The sequence below is a fragment of the Gouania willdenowi genome, chromosome 16 (genome assembly GCF_900634775.1).
Source record: "Gouania willdenowi chromosome 16, fGouWil2.1, whole genome shotgun sequence".
Classification (NCBI taxonomy): domain Eukaryota; kingdom Metazoa; phylum Chordata; class Actinopteri; order Blenniiformes; family Gobiesocidae; genus Gouania; species Gouania willdenowi.
The window spans coordinates 38,466,190-38,493,861 of NC_041059.1; the positions used below are offsets into that span (position 1 = coordinate 38,466,190).

The 27,672-nt window shown below is 38.1% G+C and overlaps 1 protein-coding gene across 2 annotated transcripts in view; it reads left to right on the forward strand.

Moving 5' to 3' along the window:
- The first annotated feature begins 1,254 nt into the window (after positions 1–1,254).
- Positions 1,255–27,672, forward strand: part of ntrk1 (neurotrophic tyrosine kinase, receptor, type 1) — an 82,705-nt gene continuing 56,287 nt past the window's right edge. For both annotated transcript variants that reach the window (XM_028470637.1, XM_028470638.1), the window contains exon 1: positions 1,255–1,475. In XM_028470637.1, coding sequence (XP_028326438.1) covers positions 1,300–1,475 — 176 coding nt within the window. In that variant the 5' untranslated portion in view covers positions 1,255–1,299. The remainder of the gene's footprint in view (positions 1,476–27,672) is intronic.

Consider the following 27,672-nt stretch of genomic DNA (forward strand, 5'->3'; position numbering starts at 1 on the left):
TTGCTTGAGTGTAATACTGTCAACACTCAGACGAAGAAGAAAAGAACACTTTGGTCAGAATAAACGAAGCAGTGCTAAATCTTTGCGGTCCAGATATTTTTAGTTTGTCCGTCCACGTCTGTCCCTGTACCGCTTTTATTTACTGAACACACTCATGCACAATTTTGTTGTTTATGTTTCCTTGTCCCAATGATATTTGCATTTCAACGTCACGTCCTATATTTGGTCCACACCAGACTTCGAATAAGCTGAAAACAGACTGTTGTGGCGGTTTGGATGAATGAGACAGTCCAGATTTAGTGTTGCTGGTCAGATCCGGACACCCGGTTTGATTGATCAAAGGGGTTTGGGGAACAGGCCAGTCAGTGAATCTGCTGCTGTTCAGTGCTCTCAGAGTTATGTATGTTGCTGATAGCAGTAGTTATAACATAGCAGAGCCTCCTCAGGTTGAGACCTTGATGAATGCTATCAGTGTACAATGGTCACTGGCCTGCTTAGGGCCGTCTGACCAGAACTGACCAGTGAGAATCCTGTGAGTACATATCAACTAACCGAGGACACAAAGCCTGGTGTGGACCAAAGAGGTATATGTGAAGGAAGCACCCTAAACATCTTGAATGTCCTCCCACTGTCTGTCCTCCTTTCTGCTGTGGTGCAGAGCATCTCTGTGGTATCTCATATATAAACAGTGAAGCCGGCTGCACAACAAGAGCTCTCAATAACAACTATCCACGTCTGAAGGAGCTCCATCACATATCCTTGTGTTGTCCAAATAAAACCAGATTAAAGAAAAGGTGAAGAAGAAAGCACTACACAATCTACAAGAAAGAGGAAAATCTAAGAAATGACTAAAAACACCAGAATCAACGACTTAGCGTCATATCAGCCTTACATGGCTTCAAGGTACAAAATCTTTCAAAAAAGTACTTTATATGTTGAATAAATGTGCTGATATTTAGTTTTTTGGTCATTCTTTAAACAAATAGACTTTTTAGGTTGAATGAAACAGTGGTTGTGGCTGAATACTTCCACTGGAAGATGATGGAGTGGTGATTATTGACGGTGTCGTTGTGCTGCGTTCCTTATCGTGTCATGTTTGTGGCAGATGACCGTCTCCCCCTCTCCTCCCTCTGGTGTCTGGTGACCTGTGCTGGGTTGCTCCTCCCTTCAGCGGGGTGAAGAGGAGAGGCTGAGTGTGGTCGTGTCCCGAGGGGCCCTCCGCCTGCTGCTGCTGCTGCTGTGATCAAACACCACACCGAGCTCAGAGAGCAGCCCTCACACACACTCTCTGCCTTCATCATGGCCTCCCAGCTTTTCCTGGCACTCGTCTTGCTCGCCCTGACCCCGGCGCCGGCCTGGGCAGGATGCCCGATGGCTTGTAGGTGCTCCTTCACCATGCTTACATGTTTGGAGCCCAATGGCATCAGCAGCATCCCACTGCTGACCCCGCAGGAGGGTGAGAACGTGACAGAGATGTGAGTACACAACCAACATTTCTCACCTTTGGCTTTGGTTATTGAGAAAGTGATTCATGGGCTGTTTGCTTGAGCAGGGACGGAACACTTTGGTCTAAGTGATCGTACGGGCCACAGACATGGGCCACAGTGTCAAGACTCATGTGGACTGAGTTTAGTCCTCAATTTGCCTTATGTAGATTGATGGACGTAAAAGTAGGCTTTGGGTGAGTGTCAGAGAAAAGGAGCCTTGAAAATTAAGAATTCTTGGCCTTTACCTGAAGATCTCAAACTTTGGCGCTGTACTTGTGGACCAGTCATGATTTATTCAGGGAGTTTGTTTACCCGTCCAGCAGAGCGCGATGGACAGTATTCTAGTCTCGTGGACGGCAAAGAACGGACTAACTTATCTGCATCAGGCTCAGACAGAAGACATCTCACTTTCCGCAAACCTCTGAGATGATTAAGAGCCGCTTTGAACATACTTGGAACGAGCTTTTCACGATTAAGATCACATACAGACCAATTGACTGATTGATGACTGTGTCACGTAGAGCGGAATTAACGTGAAGAAGTTACTCATCATTTGTGTGTTTTTCTATTACTGTTTAACAACAAGCTCAGTAACAAACAATGATATCAGAGTGGAGCTCATGTATCTAATTACATCAACAAATCAACATGTTGTAACTGAATAAAAGTAGTTGGACCAAGTTAAATGAATGTTTTTAGTTGGTAAAACCTAAATAAATGACGTTTTTTAATGCAGTTAGTAATTTAGAATAAACTTGCGCACGGTGACTTAGCTATTCTCCCGTCTGGACATAAGCGCTTTTTTGTGCGCCTGCAGTTTCGCGCTTCTCTTCAACACGTATTCTGTGGTCCAGGCTGCTGACATGCCCACCGCGCGTAAGGAGCCAAAAAGCACGTATGTGTGAATGAAGGTGGTCTGAAGGAAAGGTGATGTCATTTGGGTCTGTCTAGAAATCACGGATTATGGAGTTTTCCTAATGCTTGTAAATTTATTTGAATTCCGTGAAAATGAAAAAGTCCACTTTTAATTTGAAACACCTTCATTGATAAACAATGTAACAGGTTGATTTGATCAGATTATTGCAGTGTGACTGAGCTACAGTTAAAATATCTCTCCTTGATCATCATCATCTTCATCATCGCTGTAAAGTGTGACCGAGTTAGATGCGCTGGAGATATGAGGAAATAACCCGGCCACAGAGCGTCCTAACACAGAGGGATGTTTGCAGTGAAACAGAACTATTGGCTTCCATAATACCAGGGGTGGCCAATCCTGGTCCTCAAGAGCCACTATTCAGCATGTTTTAGGTGTTTCCCTTTTCCAACACACCTGATTGAAATGATCAGGATGGTTATCAGGCTTCTGCAGAGCTTGATGATGAGTTAATCATTTGAATCAGGTGTGTGGGAAGAGGGAAACATCTAAAACATGCTGGATAGTGGCTCTTGAGGATTGGCCACCCCTGCATAATACGTAGTTTTAAATATAAATAGTTTAAAGCGACCTGAGCTGAGCTTTATTAAAATATGTGTGGGAACAGTTTGTGGTCCATCCTCATTTGCATATGACAGCTTGTTTCACTCTGTAGTGGATCAAACTGTGACTTTACGTTGGACATAGTATGAAAATAGATGAATCACTGTGACCAACGTGGACAGAAGTCTGCATCTGTCAGAGTTTTAATTCATCACGCAGCAGCAGCAGCTGAGTGATTACAGCTGCTGCTGCGTGAGAATGCGCATGAAGCCAGATTTGAATGGGAACACCTACATTTCAGGGCTGCTCCACCCACAGTGAGTAACTGGGATGAAGGCGCTCAGTGACTGACTTAAGTACCGGGGGAGAATAGCCAAAAACAGCACAGCTGCACGGCTTTTTGGATTTACAAGCATTGGCAAATAGAGCATGTCCGCCTTACGGCAAGATGGTTCTGGGTTCAAGCCCTGGGGTGGACGCTTGGGTCCTTTCTGTGTGGAATTTGCATGTTCTTCCCATGCTGCGGGAAAGTTAGAAGAACACAATGGATTTTATTGGCATGGACTTAATATATTTATTGTTTTGCATTATTAGTTCAACTTGAAATGAAGGCCAGTCAATACATTTTTTCCAACTGGATAATTTGTATAATCAAAATGTAAATTCCAGCTCTTTTCTATAAGCAGAAACTACTGTATCGTTTTGCTTCCATTTTTTCTTTCCTTGAGGAATCAGCAACCCCTTGGTTACAAGTCCACTTCCATAATCAGTAGGCCACCACTTGCCTTATAGCTTGATACTATGATGTTTAATGAAAATACCTTTTTGTAGTAACATTAAAAATAATTCTTTCTTTCTTAACAATTCAATTACAAAGGGAAAAAAAAAAACAAGTTGTCAGAAAAAATAAACCTAAACATAAAGTCAACTTTAATTTCTATAGATTTTCTGGATAAATTCTCGAGAAAGAGACGTCAGAAGCAGAAACCTAATCAATGCAGGTTCACTTAAGCAGAAATCTGAATGAATGTCACTCACAACTTTGAGTTACTCCAACAACTTCTGCGTCACGCCTGGTGGATATGGTAGTGGAGGACCCAATCTCAGAAAAGGTATAGAGGCAGCAGGCACGCTAAACAAATAAACACCCAAATCCAAAAGACAGAAGGAAGTACAAGAAAAACTGGGAGTAGGGGACGAAAACGCTGCAGCACATGAACAATTAACAAGCAATCGTTCAGTGTCTAAACACTCCGTTCAATAGAGAGGGAGGCTTGATTGGAAACGGGCCACACCTGGGTGGAAAACATGAGGCAGCTAATCACTCACAACCCAAACACGCTGACATCACTGGGAAGAAGAGACAAGAGAAGGAATACCTGGGAACAGAAAGACAAGGGCTATGTCTGTATAGTCCCTCCTATCTCCTTTCCTATCCACTTTTTCTTAACCCCATGGATGATGTCATGGGGTTAAGGAAAGGTGTTAGGAGAGGAGTTAGGAAAAAACGATTGCATTTGTTTTGACAATCAGATGCACTTCCACTAGGTGATGTAATAATCCGTTAGGTTAGTGACATCTGCCGTGGTGAAAAAACAAAAGTGAAACTAAAAGAACGTCACATTGAGAATGGTTGATCTCTCACCTTCAACTCACTAATATGAATTATGTTGAATAAAACATAATGTGGCTAAAAATGTCTCTGATTTCTTTTTCTTGAACCACAGAGTGTCTGTTTTATGTCAGTTATAATCTGATAATATGTCTACATATAGTAATATATGGGTTCTAGATTATTTATTTAAAGTTGTTTAAGGAATATTATTGCATTGGTAAATTACATGATCTCTGTTATTTGTTGGTCATCGTGAGTTTCCGTAAGCGCTCAGGTGTGCGGGTTGCTTTAAATGTTGTCGCCACAAGGAATTGTGGGTCAGCATTATCAAGTCTGCTTTGGTAAAGGATGCACCAGTGTTTCCTAGGCTAAAGGAGGTTATAAAGGAAGCAATAAGCCTCCTTTCCTTAGCGTAAAGAGATTTTGAACGCTCCTTATCATGGCCACCACTTAAACACTTCCGGTGGTTCAGGAACAGTGGATAGGAAAGGAAATATGAGATGTGTCTGACAATTCCCTCCTTCTCTAAAAGCCAAATTATATTTTATTCAACACATTTCATTCACCTAGGAATGCTTTGTGTGGTTGTACATGTGCATGTCTACAACCTTATGTAGGCCTATATCTTCCATAAATGTAACAATTTCATAAAATCATACCTATTTTGGATTATTGTTGTTTTGTGAGTCGACTTCATCACAGATTCATAGAACAATTGATCATCATTTTGTTGACTTGATGGATGAGCCCCAAAAAGCTCCTCCATTTATTCTTTCTTTATTCCTGAAAATTATTACACAAAATGTTCCCAAGTTGAATATAAATTGGTCACAAAATCAAGGACATTTAAAGTGAAGATCCTGCAGGGACTGATATCTGCCACTTATTGCCTTGTTATTGTCTTAACCTTATACATACTTTATATATCATTTCTACCCACAAGTGCAAACAAGGGCACATCAATGTTGAAAATGCTTGTTTTCTCCTCTATAATCTGTGGCCCTTTCTGTATTCGGCCCCTGAACTAAAATGAGTTTGACCCTCGTGGTTTAGATGCTCAAACCTCAAACCCAACCTGTGCCTCCGCACACATGGATAATCAGATAATCAGATAATCAGTTTACTAAACTTACTAGACACTCAGCCTTGGTTAATGAGAAAAATCCCATGAAAACATGTGACATTCAATTTGTGTCAATAGCTTTGTTTCCATCACAGTTTTTTGCAAAGTAAAAGTGATATTTCTGAATTTCGACAAAATACAAATGCGTTTTCAACGTGTTGAACGAATGTTGATTTGGAGCCTTGTAACTCCCGTGAAATCTCATCCCGCTTTACTTTGCTGCAGGAAGATGGACGTTCCCAACCTCCTTATAACACTCTGCATTCTTTTGTTGTTTCACGTCTAATGTGGCACTAACCATTTTTAAGTATAATGCTAAGACATGTCTCGGTCTCTCTTCTGTCCACACGTACCGCTCCATGTTTTCTCAGAGATAATTGGTCATGTGATCAGACGCATCACATTCTGTGACGTGTATTTGCGGAGAACTGTTTCCATTGTGCTTTGGTGATACATTTTAATATGGAAATATCTTAAATTCCTCCTTATGACAATTCAGGTGTTTCCATTTGCAGTTTTTTTTTTTTTTTTTGCTCTATTTTGATTTTGTAACTTTCCAAGGGTAATAGAAACCCAACTATAGAAATGTTTTGTACGGTGTACATTTTGGGACATCCTCAGGTCTCAGAGTGTGGTACGAGGTGTCAGGAAAACCTTATTGGTCAGACCAAACCGACCAGAGCTTAATTTGTGCTCCAACAGAATTTGGGATCTGCCAGAGTTTGAACGATACTTAATTAATTGGATCCAGCACCTCAATTTCCATCCATCCATCCATCCATTTGATGGATGGCTGGATAATGAGTTGAAATCACTGGAAATGTCACTGTACACACAACTGGGCGACCGTGGCTCAGGTGGTAGAGGGTCGTCTTCTGATCGAGAATTTGGGGGTTCGATCCCAGTACCTGACTATGTGTCGAAGTGTCCTTGGGCAAGACACTGAACCCAAAGAACCCTAAGTTGCTCCCAATGGTCGACTAGCGCCTTGCATGGCAGTCCTGTCCCACTGGTGTGTGAATGTGAGAGTGATTGGGTGAATGAGCTGATATGTAAAGCGCTTTGGGACTGCTTCAGTGTGGTGATAAAAGCGCTATAAAAATCAAGTCCATTTACCATTTAAAAACTGAGAGCGAGTAAGAGAGAACAAAAGTCAAGCCACGCCCACGCTACTTCTAAAGTGTTATTTTGCTTGGGAGACAGTTGAAAAAGGCAAAAAGAAATGGCTTTTTTATGCCAATAAGTGAAGCAAGTCCAAGCTTGTTTTTGTGGATATCGCTGAGCAGCAGCAGTTAGCTAGCAACTAGCTTAGCTCGTAGCAGCACCAGTAGCAATGATGCTAATGCAGGAGAACCAACAACCTACAACTCTAGGCTTATGAAAGGCTGTGAAATATGGAAATAGTTGCAAGGATACAAAGTTCTCCATGGTTGTTTTTTGGCTGTTTTGACAAATAAAAGGTAAGCACGCATTTTATTTTCATTTTCTGCTGAGCTGCTGATTTATTAGAGAAGTTATGGTGTGAAAGTTTGTAAATATGTTGTATTTGCAGGGCTTTTGTGTTCTGGATGTATAGTGACATGTGTGATGAATGGGGAAATTAGCTGTGATTTTGCGCTGTACTTGTTGCTGAAACCTAACAGACGTGACAGCTGTCACTCAGAGTGATTGTCTGTGCTTCTTTAACGCTGATTCATCATTCTTTTATTAAACACAGGTTAATTGGTTGGTTGTGTTCACGTGATATCATTGGCCCATTTAGTTAACAAAAGGCGCTTTAAGAAATGTATTCCATGACATCTTTGTCTCTCTCTGTCTGTCTTTACACTGGCTTCCAGTCAGCCTCAGAATACACTTTAAAGTTCTGCTGCTGGTTATAAATGTGTGAATGGGTTTGGTCCAGAATATATCAGTGACATGTTAGTCAGGTATGAACCCAGCCGGTCTCTCAGATCTATGGACACAGGTCAGATAGTGGAGCCCAGAGCTCACAGTAAACATGGTGATGCTGCTTTTAGTTGTTATGCTGCAAAAAAGTGGAACAAACTGCAGCAGAGCTGAAGTCAGGATCACATGTGAACATTTTTAAATCAGAATTTAAGGAACTTTTTTTCTCTACTGCGTATGATTGAGAGAGAGATTTTTGGTCATGTTGTTGATGTCATGTGTTTGTTGATGATTTTAACTGTTTTTTGCTGCTGATTTTAATGTTCTTATCGATTTTTAAGCTGTTGAATGTTTTCTGTTGCACTTTTTGATCATGTAAAGCACATTGAGTTGCCTTGGGTATGAAATGCACTGTACAAATACGTTTGCCTTGTCTTGCCTCTCTTACTGTCTGAACAACGCCCGGTGTTTGTTCTGAGATCTCATGATTTACAAATTAAGCATTGAAACTGACTCATGTCTCAGCAAAACCTCCGTCAGAAGAAACGTTCTCACTTGTCAAACCAAACTCTGAAGACGTCACAAATTGGTTTCCATTACAGATTTTCACAAACTCCCGTGAAATCTCATCTTGTGAAACTTCGCTGCAGGAAGATGGACGTTCCAAACCTCCTTAGAACTCTCTGTATTCCTTTGTTGTTTCACGTCTAATGTGCCAGTGTTTCTATTGCGCTTTTACGACACATTTTATTATCGAAACGTCATTTAAAACAATGTTATTTCTTCTCAAAATGGTCAAAACCACCATATGACTAGACTTTGATTGAACACTGATGTACTCAGTGTAAAACACTATGAGGAATGGAAAACACTTCTTCTCCATGTATCATAATGATTCAGGTGTGAAGAGTAATAATATATCCTACTCAAGTAGAAGTATTGTTACTTGATTGAAAATGAAAAGGAAGTCATACATTAAATACTTAAGTAAAAAATAGTTCAATTAAATGGCACTAAAAGTAAAAGTTACTTGTTACTTTCACCCCCACGTTTATTTATGGTAATAAATCGTTGCCACGGTTACCTTACATACAGTAAACATCTCATATATAAACTAAAAAAGGAAGAGACCAAATCTAACACAATTGGAACTTAATTTATTTTCCACAAAGGCATCTGTATGAAATAAAAAAGTTTTAATAAAACAACAATGAATTAAATTTAAAATGAAATAATTCTAAATAATAATTCTAAATCATTTTTGTGGCAGTATATTACGTTTAATCTGATTAGTCAACTATGATGTGATGCATTACGTTTAATCTGATTAGTCAACTATGATGTGATGCATTACGTTTAATCTGATTAGTCAACTATGATGTGATGCATTACGTTTAATCTGATTGGTCGGCTATGATGTGATGCATTATGTTTAATCTGATTGGTCGGCTATGATGTGACGCGTTACGATTAATCTGATTGGTCAGCTATGATGTGATGCATTACATTTAATCTGATTGGTCGGCTATGATGTGATGCATTACGTTTAATCTGATTGGTCGACCATGATGTGATGCATTACGTTTAATCGGATTGGTCAATTATGATGTGATGCAATACGTTTAATCTGATTGGTCGGCTATGATGTGACGCATTATATTTAATCTGATTGGTCAACTATGATGTGATGCATTATGTTTAATCTGATTGGTCGGCTATGATGTGACGCATTACGATTAATCTGATTGGTCTAATATGATGTGATGCATTACGTTTAATCTGATTGGTCTACTATGATGTGATGCATTCCGTTTAATCTGATTGGTCGACTATGATGTGATACATTACGTTTAATCTGATTGGTCGACTATGATCTGATGCATTACGTTTAATCTGATTGGTCGACTATGATGTGATGCATTATGTTTAATCTGATTGCTAAACTATGATGTGATGCATTACATTTAATCTGATTGGTCAGCTGTGATGTGATGCATCATGTTTAATCTGATTGGTCGACTATGATGTGATGCATTATGTTTAATCTGATTGGTCAACTATGATGTGATGCATTATGTTTAATCTGATTGGTCGCTATGATGTGACGCATTATGTTTAATCTGATAGGTAAACTATGAAGTGATGCATTATGTTTAATCTGATTGGTCGGCTATGATGTGATGCATTACGTTTAATCTGATTGGTCAACTATGATATGATGCATTACTTTTATTCTGATTGGTCGACTATGATGTGATGCATTATGTTTAATCTGATTGGTCGGCTGTGATGTGATGCATCATGTTTAATCTGATTGGTCGGCTATGATGTGATGCATTACGTTTAATCTGATTGGTCTAATATGATGTGATGCATTGTGTTTAATCTGATTGGTCGACTATGATGTGATGCATTACGTTTAATCTGATTGGTCGACAATGATGTGATGCATTACGTTTAATCTGATTGGTCAACTATGATGTGATGCATTGTGTTTAATCTGATTGGTCGGCTATGATGTGATGCATTACGTTTAATCTGATTGGTCGGCTATGATGTGATGCATTACGTTTAATCTGATTGGTCGACTATGATGTGATGCATTACGTTTAATCTGATTGGTCGGCTATGATGTGATGCATTACATTTAATCTGATTGGTTGGCTATGATGTGACGTATTACGTTAAATCTGATTGGTCAACTATGATGTGATGCATTACGTTTAATCTGATTGGTCGACTATGATGTGATGCATTACGTTTAATCTGATTGGTCGAGTATGATGTGATGCATTAGTTTAATCTGGTCAACTATGATGTGATGCATTACGTTTAATTTGATTGGTCAACTATGATGTGACGCATTACGTTTAATCTGATTGGTTGGCTATGATGTGATGCAATACGTTTAATCTGATTGGTCTAATATGATGTGATGCATTATGTTTAATCTGATTGGTCGGCTATGATGTGATGCATTACGTTTAATCTGATTGGTCAACTATGATGTGATGCATTACTTTTATTCTTATTGGTCGACTATGATGTGATGCATTATGTTTAATCTGATTGGTCGGCTGTGATGTGATGCATCATGTTTAATCTGATTGGTCGGTTATGATGTGATGCATTACGTTTAATCTGATTGGTCTAATATGATGTGATGCATTGTGTTTAATCTGATTAGTCGACTATGATGTGATGCATTACGTTTAATCTGATTGGTCGACAATGATGTGATGCATTACGTTTAATCTGATTGGTCAACTATGATGTGATGCATTGTGTTTAATCTGATTGGTCGGCTATGATGTGATGCATTACGTTTAATCTGATTGGTCGGCTATGATGTGACACATTATGTTTAGTCTGATTGGTCGGCTATGATGTGATGCATTACATTTAATCTGATTGGTTGGCTATGATGTGACGTATTACGTTAAATCTGATTGGTCAACTATGATGTGATGCATTACTTTTATTCTGATTGGTCGACTATGATGTGATGCATTACGTTTAATCTGATTGGTCGACTATGATGTGATGCATTGCGTTTATTCTGATTGGTCAACTATGATGTGCTGCATTACGTTTAATCTGATTGGTCGACTATGATGTGATGCATTACGTTTAATCTGATTGGTCGACTATGATGTGATGCATTACGTTTAATCTGATTGGTCGACTATGATGTGATGCATTAGTTTAATCTGGTCAACAATGATGTGATGCATTACGTTTAATTTGATTGGTCAACTATGATGTGACGCATTACGTTTAATCTGATTGGTTGGCTATGATGTGATGCATTACGTTTAATCTGATTGGTCTAATATGATGTGATGCATTATGTTTAATCTGATTGGTCGGCTATGATGTGATGCATTATGTTTAATCTGATTGGTCAACTATGATGTGATGCATTACTTTTATTCTGATTGGTCGACTATGATGTGATGCATTATGTTTAATCTGATTGGTCGGCTGTGATGTGATGCATCATGTTTAATCTGATTGGTCGGTTATGATGTGATGCATTACTTTTAATCTGATTGGTCTAATATGATGTGATGCATTGTGTTTAATCTGATTGGTCGACTATGATGTGATGCATTACGTTTAATCTGATTGGTCGACTATGATGTGATGCATTACGTTTAATCTGATTGGTCGACTATGATGTGATGCATTATGTTTAATCTGATTGGTCAGCTGTGATGTGATGCATCATGTTTAATCTGATTGGTCGGCTATGATGTGATGCATTACGTTTAATCTGATTGGTCTAATATGATGTGATGCATTGTGTTTAATCTGATTGGTCTAATATGATGTGATGCATTATGTTTAATCTGATTGGTCGGCTATGATGTGATGCATTATGTTTAATCTGATTGGTCAACTATGATGTGATGCATTACTTTTATTCTGATTGGTCGACTATGATGTGATGCATTATGTTTAATCTGATTGGTCGGCTGTGATGTGATGCATCATGTTTAATCTGATTGGTCGGTTATGATGTGATGCATTACTTTTAATCTGATTGGTCTAATATGATGTGATGCATTGTGTTTAATCTGATTGGTCGACTATGATGTGATGCATTACGTTTAATCTGATTGGTCGACTATGATGTGATGCATTACGTTTAATCTGATTGGTCGACTATGATGTGATGCATTATGTTTAATCTGATTGGTCGGCTGTGATGTGATGCATCATGTTTAATCTGATTGGTCGGCTATGATGTGATGCATTACGTTTAATCTGATTGGTCTATAATGATGTGATGCATTGTGTTTAATCTGATTGGTCGACTATGATGTGATGCATTACGTTTAATCTGATTGGTCGACTATGATGTGATGCATTACGTTTAATCTGATTGGTCAACTATGATGTGATGCATTACATTTAATCTGATTGGTCGGCTATGATGTGATGCATTACGTTTAATCTGATTGGTCTAAAATGATGTGATGCATTGCGTTTATTCTGATTGGTCAACTATGATGTGCTGCATTACGTTTAATCTGATTGGTCGACTATGATGTGATGCATTACGTTTAATCTGATTGGTCGACTATGATGTGATGCATTACGTTTAATCTGATTGGTCGACTATGATGTGATGCATTAGTTTAATCTGGTCAACTATGATGTGATGCATTACGTTTAATTTGATTGGTCGGCTATGATGTGACGCATTACGTTTAATCTGATTGGTTGGCTATGATGTGATGCATTACGTTTAATCTGATTGGTCTAATATGATGTGATGCATTATGTTTAATCTGATTGGTCGGCTATGATGTGATGCATTACGTTTAATCTGATTGGTCGGCTATGATGTGACGCATTACGTTTAATCTGATTGGTTGGCTATGATGTGATGCATTACGTTTAATCTGATTGGTCTAATATGATGTGATGCATTATGTTTAATCTGATTGGTCGGCTGTGATGTGATGCATCATGTTTAATCTGATTGGTCGGTTATGATGTGATGCATTACGTTTAATCTGATTGGTCTAATATGATGTGATGCATTGTGTTGAATCTGATTGGTCGACTATGATGTGATGCATTACGTTTAATCTGATTGGTCGACTATGATGTGATGCATTACGTTTAATCTGACTGGTCGACTATGATGTGATGCATTATGTTTAATCTGATTGGTCGGCTGTGATGTGATGCATCATGTTTAATCTGATTGGTCGGCAATGATGTGATGCATTACGTTTAATCTGATTGGTCAACTATGATGTGATGCATTGTGTTTATTCTGATTGGTCGACTATGATGTGATGCATTATGTTTAATCTGATTGGTCGGCTATGATGTGACACATTACGTTTAGTCTGATTGGTCGGCTATGATGTGATGCATTACATTTAATCTGATTGGTTGGCTATGATGTGACGTATTACGTTAAATCTAATTGGTCAACTTTGATGTGATGCATTACGTTTAATCTGATTGGTCGACTATGATGTGATGCTTTACGTTTAATCTGATTGGTCTAATATGATGTGATGCATTGCGTTTAATCTGATTGGTCAACTATGATGTGCTGCATTACGTTTAATCTGATTGGTCGACTATGATGTGATGCATTACGTTTAATCTGATTGGTCGACTATGATGTGATGCATTAGTTTAATCTGGTCAACTATGATGTGATGCATTACGTTTAATTTGATTGGTCGGCTATGATGTGATGCATTACTTTTATTCTGATTGGTCGACTATGATGTGATGCATTACGTTTAATCTGATTGGTCGACTATGATGTGATGCATTAGTTTAATCTGGTCAACTATGATGTGATGCATTACGTTTAATTTGATTGGTCGGCTATGATGTGATGCATTACTTTTATTCTGATTGGTCGACTATGATGTGATGCATTACGTTTAATCTGATTGGTCGACTATGATGTGATGCATTAGTTTAATCTGGTCAACTATGATGTGATGCATTACGTTTAATCTGATTGGTCGACTATGATGTGATGCATTACGTTTAAGCTGATTGGTCGACTATGATGTGATGCATTAGTTTAATCTGGTCAACTATGATGTGATGCATTACGTTTAATCTGATTGGTCGGCTATGATGTGATGCATTACTTTTATTCTGATTGGTCGACTATGATGTGATGCATTATGTTTAATCTGATTGGTCGGCTGTGATGTGATGCATCATGTTTAATCTGATTGGTCGGCTATGATGTGATGCATTACGTTTAATCTGATTGGTCTAATATGATGTGATGCATTGTGTTTAATCTGATTGGTCAACTATGATGTGATGCATTACGTTTAATCTGATTAGTCAACTATGATGTGATGCATTACGTTTAATCTGATTGGTCGGCTATGATGTGATGCATTATGTTTAATCTGATTGGTCGGCTATGATGTGACGCGTTACGATTAATCTGATTGGTCAGCTATGATGTGATGCATTACATTTAATCTGATTGGTCGGCTATGATGTGATGCATTACGTTTAATCTGATTGGTCGACCATGATGTGATGCATTACGTTTAATCGGATTGGTCAATTATGATGTGATGCAATACGTTTAATCTGATTGGTCGGCTATGATGTGACGCATTATATTTAATCTGATTGGTCAACTATGATGTGATGCATTATGTTTAATCTGATTGGTCGGCTATGATGTGACGCATTACGATTAATCTGATTGGTCTAATATGATGTGATGCATTACGTTTAATCTGATTGGTCTACTATGATGTGATGCATTCCGTTTAATCTGATTGGTCGACTATGATGTGATACATTACGTTTAATCTGATTGGTCGACTATGATCTGATGCATTACGTTTAATCTGATTGGTCGACTATGATGTGATGCATTATGTTTAATCTGATTGCTAAACTATGATGTGATGCATTACATTTAATCTGATTGGTCAGATGTGATGTGATGCATCATGTTTAATCTGATTGGTCGACTATGATGTGATGCATTATGTTTAATCTGATTGGTCAACTATGATGTGATGCATTATGTTTAATCTGATTGGTCGCTATGATGTGACGCATTATGTTTAATCTGATAGGTAAACTATGAAGTGATGCATTATGTTTAATCTGATTGGTCGGCTATGATGTGATGCATTACGTTTAATCTGATTGGTCAACTATGATATGATGCATTACTTTTATTCTGATTGGTCGACTATGATGTGATGCATTATGTTTAATCTGATTGGTCGGCTGTGATGTGATGCATCATGTTTAATCTGATTGGTCGGCTATGATGTGATGCATTACGTTTAATCTGATTGGTCTAATATGATGTGATGCATTACGTTTAATCTGATTGGTCTACTATGATGTGATGCATTCCGTTTAATCTGATTGGTCGACTATGATGTGATACATTACGTTTAATCTGATTGGTCGACTATGATCTGATGCATTACGTTTAATCTGATTGGTCGACTATGATGTGATGCATTATGTTTAATCTGATTGCTAAACTATGATGTGATGCATTACATTTAATCTGATTGGTCAGATGTGATGTGATGCATCATGTTTAATCTGATTGGTCGACTATGATGTGATGCATTATGTTTAATCTGATTGGTCAACTATGATGTGATGCATTATGTTTAATCTGATTGGTCGCTATGATGTGACGCATTATGTTTAATCTGATAGGTAAACTATGAAGTGATGCATTATGTTTAATCTGATTGGTCGGCTATGATGTGATGCATTACGTTTAATCTGATTGGTCAACTATGATATGATGCATTACTTTTATTCTGATTGGTCGACTATGATGTGATGCATTATGTTTAATCTGATTGGTCGGCTGTGATGTGATGCATCATGTTTAATCTGATTGGTCGGCTATGATGTGATGCATTACGTTTAATCTGATTGGTCTAATATGATGTGATGCATTGTGTTTAATCTGATTGGTCGACTATGATGTGATGCATTACGTTTAATCTGATTGGTCGACAATGATGTGATGCATTACGTTTAATCTGATTGGTCAACTATGATGTGATGCATTGTGTTTAATCTGATTGGTCGGCTATGATGTGATGCATTACGTTTAATCTGATTGGTCGGCTATGATGTGATGCATTACGTTTAATCTGATTGGTCGACTATGATGTGATGCATTACGTTTAATCTGATTGGTCGGCTATGATGTGATGCATTACATTTAATCTGATTGGTTGGCTATGATGTGACGTATTACGTTAAATCTGATTGGTCAACTATGATGTGATGCATTACGTTTAATCTGATTGGTCGACTATGATGTGATGCATTACGTTTAATCTGATTGGTCGAGTATGATGTGATGCATTAGTTTAATCTGGTCAACTATGATGTGATGCATTACGTTTAATTTGATTGGTCAACTATGATGTGACGCATTACGTTTAATCTGATTGGTTGGCTATGATGTGATGCAATACGTTTAATCTGATTGGTCTAATATGATGTGATGCATTATGTTTAATCTGATTGGTCGGCTATGATGTGATGCATTACGTTTAATCTGATTGGTCAACTATGATGTGATGCATTACTTTTATTCTTATTGGTCGACTATGATGTGATGCATTATGTTTAATCTGATTGGTCGGCTGTGATGTGATGCATCATGTTTAATCTGATTGGTCGGTTATGATGTGATGCATTACGTTTAATCTGATTGGTCTAATATGATGTGATGCATTGTGTTTAATCTGATTAGTCGACTATGATGTGATGCATTACGTTTAATCTGATTGGTCGACAATGATGTGATGCATTACGTTTAATCTGATTGGTCAACTATGATGTGATGCATTGTGTTTAATCTGATTGGTCGGCTATGATGTGATGCATTACGTTTAATCTGATTGGTCGGCTATGATGTGACACATTATGTTTTGTCTGATTGGTCGGCTATGATGTGATGCATTACATTTAATCTGATTGGTTGGCTATGATGTGACGTATTACGTTAAATCTGATTGGTCAACTATGATGTGATGCATTACTTTTATTCTGATTGGTCGACTATGATGTGATGCATTACGTTTAATCTGATTGGTCGACTATGATGTGATGCATTGCGTTTATTCTGATTGGTCAACTATGATGTGCTGCATTACGTTTAATCTGATTGGTCGACTATGATGTGATGCATTACGTTTAATCTGATTGGTCGACTATGATGTGATGCATTACGTTTAATCTGATTGGTCGACTATGATGTGATGCATTAGTTTAATCTGGTCAACAATGATGTGATGCATTACGTTTAATTTGATTGGTCAACTATGATGTGACGCATTACGTTTAATCTGATTGGTTGGCTATGATGTGATGCATTACGTTTAATCTGATTGGTCTAATATGATGTGATGCATTATGTTTAATCTGATTGGTCGGCTATGATGTGATGCATTATGTTTAATCTGATTGGTCAACTAAGATGTGATGCATTACTTTTATTCTGATTGGTCGACTATGATGTGATGCATTATGTTTAATCTGATTGGTCGGCTGTGATGTGATGCATCATGTTTAATCTGATTGGTCGGTTATGATGTGATGCATTACTTTTAATCTGATTGGTCTAATATGATGTGATGCATTGTGTTTAATCTGATTGGTCGACTATGATGTGATGCATTACATTTAATCTGATTGGTCGACTATGATGTGATGCATTACGTTTAATCTGATTGGTCGACTATGATGTGATGCATTATGTTTAATCTGATTGGTCAGCTGTGATGTGATGCATCATGTTTAATCTGATTGGTCGGCTATGATGTGATGCATTACGTTTAATCTGATTGGTCTAATATGATGTGATGCATTGTGTTTAATCTGATTGGTCTAATATGATGTGATGCATTATGTTTAATCTGATTGGTCGGCTATGATGTGATGCATTATGTTTAATCTGATTGGTCAACTATGATGTGATGCATTACTTTTATTCTGATTGGTCGACTATGATGTGATGCATTATGTTTAATCTGATTGGTCGGCTGTGATGTGATGCATCATGTTTAATCTGATTGGTCGGTTATGATGTGATGCATTACTTTTAATCTGATTGGTCTAATATGATGTGATGCATTGTGTTTAATCTGATTGGTCGACTATGATGTGATGCATTACGTTTAATCTGATTGGTCGACTATGATGTGATGCATTACGTTTAATCTGATTGGTCGACTATGATGTGATGCATTATGTTTAATCTGATTGGTCGGCTGTGATGTGATGCATCATGTTTAATCTGATTGGTCGGCTATGATGTGATGCATTACGTTTAATCTGATTGGTCTATAATGATGTGATGCATTGTGTTTAATCTGATTGGTCGACTATGATGTGATGCATTACGTTTAATCTGATTGGTCGACTATGATGTGATGCATTACGTTTAATCTGATTGGTCAACTATGATGTGATGCATTACATTTAATCTGATTGGTCGGCTATGATGTGATGCATTACGTTTAATCTGATTGGTCTAAAATGATGTGATGCATTGCGTTTATTCTGATTGGTCAACTATGATGTGCTGCATTACGTTTAATCTGATTGGTCGACTATGATGTGATGCATTACGTTTAATCTGATTGGTCGACTATGATGTGATGCATTACGTTTAATCTGATTGGTCGACTATGATGTGATGCATTAGTTTAATCTGGTCAACTATGATGTGATGCATTACGTTTAATTTGATTGGTCGGCTATGATGTGACGCATTACGTTTAATCTGATTGGTTGGCTATGATGTGATGCATTACGTTTAATCTGATTGGTCTAATATGATGTGATGCATTATGTTTAATCTGATTGGTCGGCTATGATGTGATGCATTACGTTTAATCTGATTGGTCGGCTATGATGTGACGCATTACGTTTAATCTGATTGGTTGGCTATGATGTGATGCATTACGTTTAATCTGATTGGTCTAATATGATGTGATGCATTATGTTTAATCTGATTGGTCGGCTGTGATGTGATGCATCATGTTTAATCTGATTGGTCGGTTATGATGTGATGCATTACGTTTAATCTGATTGGTCTAATATGATGTGATGCATTGTGTTGAATCTGATTGGTCGACTATGATGTGATGCATTACGTTTAATCTGATTGGTCGACTATGATGTGATGCATTACGTTTAATCTGACTGGTCGACTATGATGTGATGCATTATGTTTAATCTGATTGGTCGGCTGTGATGTGATGCATCATGTTTAATCTGATTGGTCGGCAATGATGTGATGCATTACGTTTAATCTGATTGGTCAACTATGATGTGATGCATTGTGTTTATTCTGATTGGTCGACTATGATGTGATGCATTATGTTTAATCTGATTGGTCGGCTATGATGTGACACATTACGTTTAGTCTGATTGGTCGGCTATGATGTGATGCATTACATTTAATCTGATTGGTTGGCTATGATGTGACGTATTACGTTAAATCTAATTGGTCAACTTTGATGTGATGCATTACGTTTAATCTGATTGGTCGACTATGATGTGATGCTTTACGTTTAATCTGATTGGTCTAATATGATGTGATGCATTGCGTTTAATCTGATTGGTCAACTATGATGTGCTGCATTACGTTTAATCTGATTGGTCGACTATGATGTGATGCATTACGTTTAATCTGATTGGTCGACTATGATGTGATGCATTAGTTTAATCTGGTCAACTATGATGTGATGCATTACGTTTAATTTGATTGGTCGGCTATGATGTGATGCATTACTTTTATTCTGATTGGTCGACTATGATGTGATGCATTACGTTTAATCTGATTGGTCGACTATGATGTGATGCATTAGTTTAATCTGGTCAACTATGATGTGATGCATTACGTTTAATTTGATTGGTCGGCTATGATGTGATGCATTACTTTTATTCTGATTGGTCGACTATGATGTGATGCATTACGTTTAATCTGATTGGTCGACTATGATGTGATGCATTAGTTTAATCTGGTCAACTATGATGTGATGCATTACGTTTAATCTGATTGGTCGACTATGATGTGATGCATTACGTTTAAGCTGATTGGTCGACTATGATGTGATGCATTAGTTTAATCTGGTCAACTATGATGTGATGCATTACGTTTAATCTGATTGGTCGGCTATGATGTGATGCATTACTTTTATTCTGATTGGTCGACTATGATGTGATGCATTATGTTTAATCTGATTGGTCGGCTGTGATGTGATGCATCATGTTTAATCTGATTGGTCGGCTATGATGTGATGCATTACGTTTAATCTGATTGGTCTAATATGATGTGATGCATTGTGTTTAATCTGATTGGTCGACTATGATGTGATGCATTACGTTTAATCTGATTGGTCGACTATGATGTGATGCATTACGTTTAATCTGATTGGTCAACTATGATGTGATGCATTGTGTTTAATCTGATTGGTCGACTATGATGTGATGCATTACGTTTAATCTGATTGGTCGGCTATGATGTGACACATTATGTTTAGTCTGATTGGTCGGCTATGATGTGATGCATTACATTTTATCTGATTGGTTGGCAATGATGTGACGTATTACGTTAAATCTGATTGGTCGGCTATGATGTGACACATTACGTTTAGTCTGATTGGTCGGCTATGATGTGATGCATTACATTTAATCTGATTGGTTGGCAATGATGTGACGTATTACGTTAAATCTGATTGGTCAACTATGATGTGATGCATTACGTTTAATCTGATTGGTCGGCTATGATGTGACACATTACGTTTAGTCTGATTGGTCGGCTATGATGTGATGCATTACATTTAATCTGATTGGTTGGCAATGATGTGACGTATTACGTTAAATCTGATTGGTCGGCTATGATGTGACACATTACATTTTGTCTGATTGGTCGGCTATGATGTGATGCATTACATTTAATCTGATTGGTTGGCAATGATGTGACGTATTACGTTAAATCTGATTGGTCGACTATGATGTGATGCATTACGTTTAATCTGATTGGTTGGCTATGATGTGATGCATTATGTTTAATCTGATTGGTCGGCTATGATTTGATGCATTACGTTTAATCTGATTGGTCAATTATGATGTGATGCATTAAGTTTAATCTGATTGGTCGGCTATGATGTGCTGCATTACGTTTAATCTGATTGGTCGACTATGATGTGATGCATTACGTTTAATCTGATTGGTCGACTATGATGTGATGCATTACGTTTAATCTGATTGGTCGACTATGATGTGATGCATTAGTTTAATCTGGTCAACTATGATGTGATGCATTACGTTTAATTTGATTGGTCGGCTATGATGTGACGCATTACGTTTAATCTGATTGGTTGGCTATGATGTGATGCATTATGTTTAATCTGATTGGTCGGCTATGATTTGATGCATTACGTTTAATCTGATTGGTCAATTATGATGTGATGCATTAAGTTTAATCTGATTGGTCGGCTATGATGTGAGGCATTACGTTTAATCTGATTAATCGCCTATGATGTGATGCAATATGTTGAATCTGATTGGTCAACTATGATGTGATGCATTACATTTTATCTGATTGGTCGACTATGATGTGATGCATTACGTTTAATCTGATTGGTCGGCTATGATGTGATGCATTAAGTTTAATCTGATTGGTCGACTATGATGTGATGCATTACGTTTAATCTGATTGGTCAACTATGATATGATGCATTGTGTTTAATCTGATTGGTCGACTATGATGTGATGCATTACGTTTAATCTGATTGGTCAGCTATGATGTGACGCATTACGTTTAATCTGATTGGTCAACTATGATGTGATGCATTACTTTTATTCTGATTGGTCGACTATGATGTGATGCATTATGTTTAATCTGATTGGTCGGCTATGATGTGATGCATTGCATTTAATCTGATTTGTCAACTATGATGTGATGCACTACGTTTAATCTGATTGGTCGGCTATGATGTGGTGCATTACGTTTAATCTGATTGGTTGGCTATGATGTGATGCATTACGTTTAATCTGATTGGTCTAATATGATGTGATGCATTATGTTTAATCTGATTGGTCGGCTATGATGTGATGCATTACGTTTAATCTGATTGATCAACTATGATGTGATGCATTATGTTTAATCTGATTGGTCGGCTATGATGTGATGCATTACGTTTAATCTGATTGGTCGACTATGATGTGATGCATTGTGTTTAATCTGATTGGTCGACTATGATGTGATGCATTACATTTAATCTGATTGGTCGGCTATGATGTGATGCATTACGTTTAATCTGATTGGTTGACTATGATGTGATGCATTATGTTGAATCTGATTGGTCAACTATGATGTGATGCATTACTTTTAATCTGATTGGTCAATTATGATGTGATGCATTACGTTTAATCTGGTCAACTATGATGTGACGCATTACGTTTAATCTGATTGGTCAATTATGATGTGATTCATTACGTTTAATCTGATTGGTCGGCTATGATGTGATGCATTACGTTTAATCTGATTGGTCGACTATGATGTGATGCATTGTGTTTAATCTGATTGGTCGACTATGATGTGATGCATTACGTTTAATCTGATTGGTCGGCTATGATGTGATGCATTACGTTTAATCTGATTGGTCGACAATGATGTGATGCATTACGTTTAATCTGATTGGTCGACTATGATGTGATGCATTATGTTGAATCTGATTGGTCAACTATGATGTGATGCATTACTTTTAATCTGATTGGTCAATTATGATGTGATGCATTACGTTTAATCTGGTCAACTATGATGTGACGCATTACGTTTAATCTGATTGGTCAATTATGATGTGATTCATTACGTTTAATCTGATTGGTCGGCTATGATGTGATGCATTATGTTGAATCTGATTGGTCGACTATGATGTGATGCATTATGTTGAATCTGATTGGTCAACTATGATGTGATGCATTACTTTTAATCTGATTGGTCAATTATGATGTGATGCATTCGATTGTCTGGTTATTTTATTTTTTGTAGTTTCACAATGTCTGTTGATCATTTCAAAACAAAAAATAATAATTTTCTCAGTAACGGTTGGGTGTAGAAATGTAACTAATTACTCAATATTTCTTTTAAAACGTACTTAAAGACAAACTAAACCCCAAACCCATTTTTTCTGCTGAATACATACAGTATGTATTTGGGTATTAAGTAGTGCCGTTTAGCACCCATAAAAGCAACTCAATAACAGTAATTTGAGTACTTTTATTACATTCACCTCTGGATATGCAGTACTGTAATTTTTCAGTGAGAGTAGATTTCTTACCTCATCACATTTTGTAAAGTCCTGATGATGCCACTGTTAATCTGATTATATTTGTTGTTCCCTTTGTCCAGCCTCTCTCATTGTAAACACCACGATTGATCACATGGTCAACCAATGTGGCTTAGATCTCATCAGATATTACTGTCCTCTGCTTTCCTCCTACTCCTTTTCCTCTTCCTCTTCCTCTTCCTTTTCCTCTTCCTCTTCCTCTTCCTCTCACTCCTCTGGCTCTGCCTGTTTCCAGTGTTTTGGCTCCATTTCTCCAAAACAGAAAAGCTCTCCTGTTTTCATGCTCAAGTTCTGATTGTTTATTGCAAAACTGTGTGACAGGAGCAGGGTCTGAGTCAATTACATTTTTCAGTTACAATTACATTTTCAATTACCCATGTTCAATTACAATTAAATTATGATTACAGTGACCTGCATTTTTTCCAATTACAATTAAATTACAATCATTTTCTATCCTCAGAAAGTCAATTACAATTACTCAATTAATCACAATTACTGAGCCTGAAAAAAAAAAAAAACCTAACCTTCCTCTTGTGTTAGCTTTCTGTTAGCATCTCTTATGATCACAGTGCATGAGATACATGTTGTGGTCATTGTTTCTCAAGTACCAGTGTTTGTGTTTAAACAAGTGATAAAAACTGCAAACTTCCTGGAATTGTACCAAACATGAATAGGGTCCAGATGACTTTTACAGGAAAACTACCATAGAAACGTGTAATATGCTCCAAAAACATAGAAGTGAGGGTTTAGTCCATGTCAGAGAGATATTTACATTCACCAATCGGTGAATTATTTTCAGGGTTTTTTTTCACAAAATGAGTGAAATTTTTTTTGTTGGTGACACTTGTTAGACATTCAATCACCTGTTTTCTGAGGGTGTGACATTGTTTATAAATGTGCTGGTGAGGTATTCCTGTGCCATACTGGGGTCTAATATTGCTTTTCCCGTTTCTGTCACAATGTGCTGATGTGGACCCAAATGTAGAGGCAGATGGAGGCAGCAGACAGGGAGAATGATGATAAGGAACAGATTGGAACAACTCCGCTCAATCCAATGCTTTATATCCAGAAAATTGCGCACTGAGCGGGGTTTGCTCATTTGCTGTTCCAGCCGCTTGTTTTCTCGGTGCATCACTACAAACAGCCATGAGTCTACGGAGCAGCATTTGTATTCCTCAAATATCTCTGCGGATAAGGCTCAGGCTATGAAGGTAGATATGTTGAAAAATGTGACAGCTTGTAAAATGTGATGTGAGAGCTTGGTTGGTCGGCTCTCACATCACATTTTACAAGCTGTCACATTTTGCAACATATCTACCTTCATATCAGACTGCCATAAGACTTTCAACATGGCTGCAGCTTGATTCAAGGGCGTGCGACGTCGGATTTGTTTGAACTGCAATAATACAGTTGAGAAATTATTTAATAAATGCCGTTGTTTATTGTCCACCGGAGGCACCACAGTCATGCACGTGCAAGAACCAATCGCTGCACACCGTAGCCACATGCGCGGCAGAGCCAATCGCTGGAGAGGCCACCTCCTAGCCTCAGTGGACTCATCTCAGCCGCACGAAGGAATCAAAGGAGTAATGTGTCGGTCGCGAAAGAAACGACTCTGAGAGCTGGCTCATGCCTTACACATCCCTCTCTCTCTCTCTCTCTCTCTCTCTCTCTCTCTCTCTCTTTCTCTACAGTGCCAAAGCAAGTGTGACATAGAACAATGTACACACAAAAAGATAACATGTGAAAAAAAAAATAGCTACATTTATGATGTGCAAAACAATAAAATGAAATCAAAAATAATAAATAATTTTAGGCTTTCACCGGTTATATGTGGAACAAAATGTACAATTAAGTTATGGGTGTAAAAAAAAGGGGAAAAGGTTATGTACAGAATTTTACATATATCAATATACACACGTGTCCGGTTGAACAAGTACATACATATACACATACAGTACATGTACACAAACACCCACATATGTATATATTCATACATGCATGGGCAGACTGTATATATAGATATGTCTCCCCATGCATGTATGAACACATACTACCTACGGGCACTGCACTAGTTTAAATAAATATATCTGTATATGCTTTAGTTTCCTTTGATCCACAAGAATAAAGGATGAGACTTGAATGCTGGCTCTGTTCAGTCTAATTGAATTCAGTCTATTTCTCATATTCGAGTCTCTGATGTAAATTCCTCCTCTGATGAAGAACCGCCAAGGTCAGTCCGCCTGAAATCTTCTCAAATTTTCATTAAATGAAGTAGAAGGAAAATAACCATCATCGGGCGGAGGAAGGAAATATTAGAAGAGGGATTGGGCTCTGTATTATACCAAAGAAAATTGGTTAGTTGTGTGTGTGTGTGTGTGTGTGTGTGTGTGTGTGTGTGTGTGTGTGTGTGTGTGTGTGTGTGTGCGCGCGCGCTCGCGACGTGCGTGCATGCTTTCGCGTTAGTGAAGTGTGCTAAAATCAGAAGTAGGTATTTTTTAAAATAAAACACCTGGAAAATGTGTATTTTTTGCCTTTGGGGCCCAGTGGTTAAAGAACACTAGGATCTCTGGGTTAATATCATATCAAAGTGTTGTTTCACTTGTACTTGTACGGTAACTTTCACAGCAGGGCGAAAAACATGTGATTGTATCTGATCTGAGGGTCACATGATCAATATTCATGTCAGCATTAGAAAAGAAACCAATTTGAGCATTAACACAGGAAACAACAAAAAGTTTTGTGTGGAAGAACTGTGGGTCGCCACAAAGGCAGCGCCCCTATTTAGATGAAAAGTGGAAGGACAACAGGAGGAGAGGAGAGGGGAAAAGGCAGGTTCTGTACTGAGCGTACATGCACCATAGGAGTCAGGGGGAAGGTGGGGGTTGGAAGTTTAGGGTGGAAGAAAAGAGAAGGATCTTGTGGCCGTTTCACCCGACAACAGTCCGCAGCTGGCGTGGATTCTGCTGTATGTGTATCATACTGGAGCTGCAGGAGCCTGCTATAAAGCTGCATGTCCAGGCTGGGGCGTGGACATTGTGAGCGTGCATTAGTGAAGCGCAGGCCAGGATTCTTCCAACCCGCGGGGCCTGCCCCGAGCTGCTACCTCTATTTTCAGAACCCACCTCAACCCAACGGCATCACGCTTTACGATCAACGTAGAGATCACATGATGTGAGCTGTGAGCCTGAGCCAGCGCTGATTGGTTGTGTGGCGCGTGCTGTACAGCCAATCAGCACTGGATCACAGCTGCGATGCATTCATGGACAGTCGTAAAATAGCAGATGCCTATACTTTCAGTTCAAAAAAATTACCTGCCCCAACCCGAACCGAGATTGATCATTTCTTCACCTGCATATATATACTGTATATATATATATATATATATATATTCAATGAGCCTGTTTCTTTTCACACAATGCAGAGAACACATTTTGTGTACTGTATGTAGGTAGCTTTACATATATGGCAAAGTATAATATATATTTTATATTTTTAGCTGTGAGGTATAGGTTGAGAGGGAGGAGCTCACATTTTTTATAAGGGTAGGAGGAGCCAGGATTGTCAGCAGGAAATTTTTACAAAATGTGGAATAACAAGGGACCCTAAGGGGATGTACAGTATATCACTGTAGTAAAACCATTATAAAGGATTTTTTTCACAATACTGCCCCTTTAAAGTGGGAATAGAATCATGATCAGGATCATCTATCTAGATAACTGACAATATCTGGATAAGAGCAGATTTTTTGCGCTCTCTGAATGCTCTGGTTTTGTGTATTTTGCATATATTTTGTTTTTTTGTGTATTTTTGTTGTTGTCTTGAATGTTTTTTGATTAGATTCATACACTTCTTCTGTTTTGTTGTGTTTTGGGGAGTCGTGCCCTCACCCCCTCGGAGCGTGTGACGTTGATGTCGGTACTTTGTGTTTGACAGATGACAGACAGTCATTGTTCTTCTAACTTTAGTTTGAAAAACCTCACTTATGAGGAAAAGCAGGAAACAAGCGACTGCCTGTGATTTAAAGCAGTCTGCTGTATTATTACACAGCCCACCATCAGCGGCCGCATGGAAACTAAATGTCAGCCTTCGCTCCAACACGCTGTTCTCTCTTTGTTCCCGCTCCCCGATCGCAGCAATTAGCACATGTTTAGCAGGAGCTTTTTCTTTCTTTTCTTCTTCTTCTTCTCTCCCACCACCCT